Here is an 8,440-nt window from a genome sequence, read left to right as displayed (position 1 = left end):
GCGGCAGAGCCGTTCTGCAGCGGGTAGAGCACGAAGGGCGCGTTGTCGTTGGCGTCCAGCACCAGCACGCGCACCAGCGCCTGGCTGCTGAGCGCGGGCGAGCCGCGGTCTGCCGCGCGCACGCCGAACTCGAAGGCGCGCAGGGCCTCGTAGTCCAGCGACCTGAGCGCGAACAGCTGGCCGTTGTCGGCGTTGATGGACACCAGCGAGGCCAGGGCCAGCTGCGGGTCGTGGGGCGGCAGCAGCGAGTAGGTGACCTGGGCGTTGGTGCCCGCGTCTGCGTCTGTGGCGCTGATGGTTCCGATGTGCAGGGCGGGGCTGTTGTTCTCGCGGACCAGCAGGGTGTAGGAGGCCTGGGTGAAGGCGGGGGCGTTGTCGTTGACGTCGGAGACCAACAGGGTTATGCTGTGCTCTGTGGTCAGCCTGGGTGTCCCCATGTCGGTGACGGTGATGGTGATGTTGTACTCAGTTTTCCACTCTCGGTCCAAAGCCTTCTCTGTTACTAGAGTATAAAAATTCTCTACTGATGGCTTCAGGACGAAGGGGAGATCGTCCTGGATGGAGCACACCATTTTCCCATTGATTCCTGAATCTCTGTCTCTAATTCTAAAAACAGCAACGACTGTTTCCGGTGAGTTTTCTGCGATGGGGCTCGTTAGTGAGGACATGAGCAGCTCCGGTGGGTTATCATTTATATCTGTTACCTCAACCACGACAGTGCACTTTCCAGAAAGTCCTCCACCGTCTTTGGCCTGAATAGTTAATACATAGGTTTGAATTGCCTCATAGTTCAGTTCCGCTTTAAGATGAAGGTTGCCAGATGTTGAATTGATTTCAAAGGTCCTGAGGATACTTTCCGTGGCATAAAAAAATGCATAGACTATTTCTCCGTTACTTCCAACATCTAAATCTCTGGCTGAGACGGAGGTAACTAGGGCGCCAACGGGGCTGTCCTCGGGCACCTGCGCCTTGTAGAGCGACTGCACAAACTCAGGGGCGTTGTCATTTATGTCTAAGACCTCGACGCGTATCAGCGCGGTCCCGGATCTGGGCGGAGAGCCGCCATCCAAGGCCATGAGGGTTAAACTGAGCTCAGGTAGCTCCTCGCGATCCAGCACCTGATCCAGGACCAGTTCGGGATAGATAGTGCCCTCCCCGCTAACATGGACTTTAATATGAAAATAGGCATTGGGGCTGACGGTGTAGTTCCTCAGAGTATTGGCTCCAACATCTGAATCTTGTGCCCTTTCCAGGAGAAACGCCGTCCCTGGTGTGGTGCTTTCTAATATTTTCAAGGGAATCTCTCTATCTAGAAATACTGGAGAATGGTCATTGATGTCTCTGACCCACAGTTCAGCACGAAAAATCTGGAAAGGCTTTTCCAGTAACAACTGAAAAGGCAGCACACAGGGCTCTGTGGGGCCACACAATTCCTCTCGGTCCAATTTCTCGTTTAAAAGTAAGTCACCAGTAAGCGGATTGAGCAGTAAAAATGGTATGTTCTGGTCTGAAACAATTCTAGATCCCCGCGTTGCGAGTTCCCCCAGCCCCAAGCCCAGGTCATTCGCTAAATTGGTCAAAAAGGTACCTGTCTCGGTTTCCTCTGCCACAAAATACCGAAGCGGTTCCGCGCCAGCCCAGGACACTCCCAGAAATACATAAAGAAATAAGACTTGCCTTTCCTGCATAGCACGCGTCCCCCTGGCCACCATTCTTCGTCTGACCAGCCTTCTTTCAAAAATACTTTGACTCTGTCTCAAGCAGCTCTTGGAAATGGCAGCAACCTAATCCTTAATGAACTGAATCACAGCAATTCTTGTGAGGAGGGATCTGCAACCCCTGTTATCCGGCTTTTCTTTTCTCTGCTTTTCTGTTTTGTTTCCTCTTTACCCTTTGTGCGAGTGTTGTTCCCTATAGTAAGCCAGCAGCGCCACCTTGCGTTTTGTGGATGTCACTCCAGTTCTCAAGAATAGAAGAAAAAGATGGCGGATTAAAAGTTTTCTGTCACAGGAGTGGTTTTTTCCCCCAGTATTTTTGCTGTTTTAATCCATATTTTCCCTCAAACGATCACAAATTGCAGCAAGTAATTGCGTTCATCATTGTTTTCTCTGATAATCTGAATGTGTAAAAAAAATCTTTTTTTTAAACCTAGGGTCATGAAATTAAACCCTGGCTCCCCACTAAAATCCAAGAAAAATCTACTTTAAAAATTGACAGTAAAGAATATGTGAAAAAAAGAAGCTTCTATCAGAAGGTCATTAAACATTGACTTTATTCACCAGACACTGTCGTTGCTGTTTTAAGGATTAGAGACCAATTTCAGGAAACAATGAGAAAATGATGTTACACGCAGGATGATCTTTCATTACCTTTCATAAATTGTAAACTTTTTTTTTAAATGACGATGTTTATACAGCAAAATATCTGACCTTTGTTTAGTTTCTTGGGAATTAAGCTATCCTTTTGTGTTCAATGACTCTAGTCTTTACCCATAATATTTTCTGGAACACTTTTTATCCAGCCCCAATCTTTACCATTCACCTTATTTAAGTATTGTATGTAATACTAAAGTATTAATGTTCAGATCAAATATCAATGACTAGGATCCTAATAACCAATAAATACTATTAAAATTGGTCATAGCAAGTAAACCAATCTTGGATTTGTGAAAGTGCTTCTAGTGTTTTGTCTTTGACTATGCTGGTTGAGCTCAATTGGGGTAAATACTCTTTTTTTTGAACAAGAAAGCTTTCTTTTTCTTTATTCTTCCTATTTTAAAGTGATGTTTGACACCTTTTGAAATTCTACTTTTATTCCTTAGCTTAATTCTTGAGTCTTTGATATAAATGGCATTTAACCATGATGCATTATTACTTTAATATACAGTTGGATTTGATGTGTCAATATGGTTTTAGGATTTTTCTGGCACATACTGTGTGTGTGTTTGTGTTTACATGGTAGAGTTTTTGATATTAAACTATCATTCTGGCCTCATAGAATGGGTTGAGAAGCTTTCCATCTATTTTTATACAACATAGTAGTTTTTACATTATTGTCTGTTTCTCCCTGTTTAATTATAAATTGCCTTTTAAATTGGTTGGGTTTGGTGGCTTTGCTGGTGGTAGGTCTAAAACTATCTTTTCTACTTTACCTTTTGTTATTAATCTGTTCAGGGTTTGTTATCTTTTTAAGTAATGTGTGCTTTATCTTTAAAACAATTCGTTTTATCTAGTTTGTTAGCAAAGTTATGTTAGTATGATATTTTCATTGTATTATTTCCCTTTAATTTTTTTTTTTGCCATCAATAAGAAATTTACTTGTTTTAAAAATATCCAAATTCTGGCATTGTCCAGAAAAATTTAACAGGTTTATTTATAATCGTTATAAAGTTGAACTGCTGAAACTTGTTCACCAAAACATTTTGACTTGCATTAATGCTTTACATCCCCACATTTATATTAAAGATCTACACACAAATGAAAATGGAAAAACTGCCAATACTCGATTTCTGTCTCCTATTTTCCACTCGCAGTCATTTACTTAGGTACCTTTTGACCCCATGGGAGGAAAAAATCTGACGTTCAGAGCTAGCAATAACAGGAAGAAGAGAAAAAAAAATTTCTTTTGAGAGTGAAATGTTTCCCATCATATGGATTCTAAGCACATTCTCCACGGTGTGCTAGCTGGATGTCATTTGGCATTATTGTTACACGTTTGGCATAGATAGAACACGGGTTGGTATCTTCAAAAAGGCCAACCAAATAGGCCTCACTTGCTTCCTGCAAAGCACCAACAGCTGCGCTCTGGAAGCGCAGATCTGTTTTGAAATCCTGAGCAATTTCTCGCACCAGACGCTGGAAAGGAAGTTTGCGTATCCCAAGTTCAGCGGACTTCTGTTAACGTCTGATTTCACGGAGTGTCACAGTACCGGGATACAAGGACGAGGTTTCTTCACCCCTCCGGTAGAGGGCGCACTCTTGAGAGCGGCTTTGGTAGCCTGTTGTTTCCAGGGTGCTTTACCACCGGTGGATTTGCGGGCTGTCTGCTTTGTACGAGCTGAGCTGGGGTATAGAAACCTCCTCACTTACCCCCTTGTGAGCTGGAGCTGGCGAACTAGCGGAGGCGCTGGCGTTGGAAAGCGACCGCGGCGCCGGGGGCGGCTGCAAACACAATTCTGTTTCCCTTTAGTTTTATCCCTATTCTTATTAGTAACGTTTAGGATTTTATTTCATTTTTATTCTTGGTAAAAGCTGCAAGAGCTCTACTACTATTTTAAAAATTAAATAATTATTTTATTTTATTTTTAAAATGATTCTAAAATAGAAACCAGTCCCCCCTCCCCATTTGTTTATCTGTTTATTTGTTGTAATTTTCAAGCTGCTGCGTTCAGGATTTGAACTGCTGTCAACCATGTGGGAATCTAGTGCCTTAACCACCATATCACTTGCTGACTCCTATTTATTTTTAATTTGCTAGAGGGCACATGTGCCTACCAGAGAGAGACAGAGAGAGAAAGAGGGAAAGTGAGAAAGCAAGCTACCAGGTCATGGTTGGCCATGTAGGAGTCTAGTGCCCCAACTACTGTGTCACTCACTGGCCCACTTTACTATTTGAAAATGCACATTTTTTCCCCCCAGAATCATGTATGACCTTGGTTCAAAATCAAATAGCACTAAGAGCCTATAATAAAATACCATGATTTTCTACTGTCCCCCTTTTCATTTGTTCTAATTTCCTTCCCAAGATACAGATTGGTTTTTCGGAGAGTTTTTTGCTATAGGGCGCATGCGCTCACCAGAAAGAGAGACAGAGAGCTAGAAAGTGAGACCCCCCAAGGGGGGGTTGGCCACTCTGCAATCCGTTCTCCTCCGTTCTCCTCTCAGGATCTTGGGCACGCACACACACGTGCCCAGCGTGAAGTTCAAGCCATGGTCAGCCATGTGGAAGTCCAGTGCCTTAACCATCACGCCACCTACTGGCCCCAATACAGCTATTTTTTACACTCTTCTACTGCTATTCTGTATCCTGTTGTATTTTGATTAGTGAACTAATTTTAAACACTGTCAATTAAATCCTTATATTGAATAAAACTAACCCTTTCATGCCTTTATTCACTGAAAATATATTGGGAGCATTGTTGTGAACTAACTATATTTTTCCCACTTTTTCCCTTGAACTTAATAATTGCCTTGTTTTTTCATTTACTAGGTTTTCTCTTTTTTAAATCTTTAATTTTTTTTTTTTTTTTTTTTTTGCTATAGAGTGCATGTGCTTGCTAGAGAAAGAGAGAGGGAAAGTGAGAAATAATCTGTTGGGGGGATGGCTACGCTGCAATCCCTTCTCCATTCTCTTTTCGGGATTCTGGGCACTCTTGCTTACATGCCTGGCATGATTTTCAAGTCCCCAGGTTTGGCTCTGAACCATGGTCAGCCATGTGGGAGTCCAGTGCCTTAACCACCATGTCATCTGCTGGCCCCAATGTTCTTATCACTTCTATTCTTTCCACACTTTCAGTTGCCTCTCAGTACAATTTTCCATGTGACCATTCCCATACCTCCTGAGACATGAACTTTCCTTTAAATTGGGCAATTGTTTTCTATGCCTGCTGGAACTTCCTGGAACTTCCCTTTGCTAAGGTTCTGGGAATCCTCTGACTTTTATTCTGAATGGATTTCTTTTTCTTTCCTTTTTTTCCTTTCCTTTTCTTTCCTTTCTTCTTCTTTTTTTTTTTTTTGAGAGAGATTTTTGCTATAGAGTGAGTGCACTTGCTGCAGAGATAGAGATAAAGAGACAGTGAGAAATCACCCCCAGGGGATTGGCCATGCTGCAATCCCTTCTCCATTCTCTCCTCAGGATTTTGGGTACTCACGCATATGTGCACAGCATGAGTTTCAAGCCTCCAGGTCCGGGACTCAAACTGCAGTCCACCATGTGGGAGTCCAGTGACATAACCGCTATGCCATCTGCTGGTGTCCTGGTTGGATTTCTTATTTTTGAGATTTAAAAAACCATTTATTTATTTGTTTGTTGTGAGTTTCAAGCCACTGAGTTCAGGACTGAAACCATAGTCACCATGTGGGAATCCAGCGCCTTAACCACCATGCCACTTGCTGGACCATTTTTAAGATTTTATATAATTTCTTTCTCACTTTACTCCATGACTTTAATAAATTACCTCCCCCAGTAGGTTGATTGATTGAAAAGATGATGTCAGAAGGCTTGCTGATGATATTCTTCAAAGTGCCACACAGCCCCAAACTTGACTACTGCTCAATATGCCTGAGATACCATTGTCATCCTGGGTTTATCCTCCAGCCTCAGCTGGAGATGTCGTTTCTGTCCCGTTTTCGTTCTTCTCTTTTGTGTTTCTTTTGTCTTCCTCAGCTTGAGTTATTTTCTCAATTTGATATATTGTCCAGTAGTGTTTAAATAAAGATTTACGAGAGTTAACTTTTACTACGATCTTAAACATACTAAAATACCCTATTCTACCCTCAAACTTGATTGAAAGTTTGCCTGAATATAGTTTCAGTTTGGAAATAAATTTCCTTCAGAATTTTAAAGTGTTTCTTTTGGTGAGCTGCCTAAACCAATGCGTTTGCTAAGAAGTCTGAAGTTAATTTTATTTCTTATTCTCTACACATGACTGCCATTTTTACTTCTTGTTGCAATGGTTTGTCATTATACCAAGCATTTTAAAATTAAACAGTAATGTGTTTTGGTTTAGGCTTGTTTTTCATCCACTGTACAGACAAGTTATGAGCCATTTCATCTAGGGAACTAGTTTAGGTCTGGAATGTTCTTAATTCATTGATAATCTCCCCACCTTTGTTCTTTTTTGGGATTTCTGTAATTCAGATGTTGGACTCTGGTATGATCCTCTAATTTTCTTATTTTTTTCTCTTCTATTCACCACTTTATTTTTGCAATGTTTTCTGAATACTTTAACTTTATCTTCAGGCTTTTATTCAAAATTTCATTTTTCTATTATATTCATATTTTGTTTTTTAAATAAAAATTATCAGAGGGCATCCACACTCACTGGAGAGAGAAAGAGACAGCAAGAAGGAGGGAAAATAGGGAAGTATTCTCCATGAGGAAGAGTCACACTTCAATCCTTTTTCCTCTTTTTCTCCCTGCTTTTGGGATTTGGGACATATACCACACACATACATGTGTGTATGAGCATGCGAGTGAAAGTGTTTTTTTCCCCCCAAGCTGCTAAATCTGGTACTTGAACCATGCATGCAGTTGGTCATATGGAATTCAGCCATAGTAACTACCACACCAAGGACAGGCTCATAGTTCATACTTTCTGTGAGTTCTCTTTTTGTACTAAATTTTTTACATAAAATAACTTCCTTTTAATCTTTTCAAGTTTTCTTCTCTCTGCAAACTTTCTAGTTTTTCTAAAAAAAGTTTTCTAAAATTTTTTTTTCCTAAAACTAGAAACTAGTTTTTCTACAAACTGCAGTTTTTCTCTTTGTTGTCTTGATTTTTGTATTTCTTTTCGGAAACTTTCTTCAGGTGGCTGTTTTTAGTTTCCTTTTGGGGGGCTAAAGAGCTGAGTGATAGCTCTGAGCAGGATGGTAGGGCTTGGCCCTCCTGCTCTTCTCAGGTGAATGGAAGCATTGCTGGTTGGGGAAACCTCAGGGCCAGTGTGATGGGTCTTTTCACTTGGACTGGTCAGATTACCTGATTCTTTAAAAACTCTGAAGAGAAAAAAAGGTATGGACTGACACAAATAAATGATTGAGGGAAGAGGAATGGAGTTTAGGTTATGCTTCATACCAAACAACTTCCCCAAATTTGAACACAAGGAAGGTTCTTTTTCTCTTACTATATATCCTATACAGTTCACCATGGGTCCCTCCTCACAGTAGTCAGTCAGGGGCCCAGGGTTATGAAGACTCCATATCCACATGCTCTGCGTAAGGGGAAACTTAATCGTATTAAACTATGTGCTGTTTTTGAAAACTTTAGCCCAGAAGCTCTGTATGTCACTTCTCACAATATAATGGCCAAAGAAAATTACATGGTCATACATAATTTTAAAAAGAAATAAGATTAAATTCTACTATGTGTCTGAGAGGAGAATAACTGAAATATTTGTAATTGGTTCTAATGACTATCATAGCACTTTAATAATCAACCAGTATTCAACATTTAGATGATTACTTACTTTACACTACCCGTATTACTCCTGCCCTTAGTTTTTTCAGTGGAACCTTGAATTTAATAGTCCTTGTTTTTGTATTCATCAGAAAATAAAACTCCAGACTTATGTTAGGGTCAAGAAGGCAAGTTACTCAGTGACTGGAAATGTGATCTGACCACTTCTCAGGCAGTTTTAATACGATTCTCTTTATTTGGTACTCTATATCATTTCCACAATATCTGGGGCTGACAATTCTGATGCCTCTAAGAGTTCTGCAATCAA

The 8,440-nt window shown here is 40.9% G+C and overlaps 1 protein-coding gene and 1 pseudogene across 1 annotated transcript in view; both read right to left on the bottom strand.

The window, feature by feature from the left end:
• The window catches only part of PCDHB7 (protocadherin beta 7), a 3,366-nt gene extending 1,293 nt beyond the window's left edge, over positions 1-2,073 (bottom strand). The window contains exon 1 of the mRNA XM_006156252.1: positions 3-2,073. Within this exon, the coding sequence (XP_006156314.1) occupies positions 3-1,712 (1,710 nt within the window). The 5' untranslated portion in view covers positions 1,713-2,073. The remainder of the gene's footprint in view (positions 1-2) is intronic.
• Positions 2,074-3,656: 1,583 nt separating this feature from the next.
• Positions 3,657-7,924, bottom strand: LOC114009209 (histone H3.3-like; annotated as a pseudogene).
• Positions 7,925-8,440: the final 516 nt, after the last annotated feature.

This window comes from Tupaia chinensis, unplaced genomic scaffold, assembly GCF_000334495.1.
Source record: "Tupaia chinensis unplaced genomic scaffold, TupChi_1.0 Scaffold000484_1, whole genome shotgun sequence".
NCBI classification, from domain to species: Eukaryota; Metazoa; Chordata; class Mammalia; order Scandentia; family Tupaiidae; genus Tupaia; species Tupaia belangeri.
The sequence above is the reverse complement of the archived record's forward strand: the minus strand, read 5'-3'. Positions and strand labels throughout refer to the sequence as shown.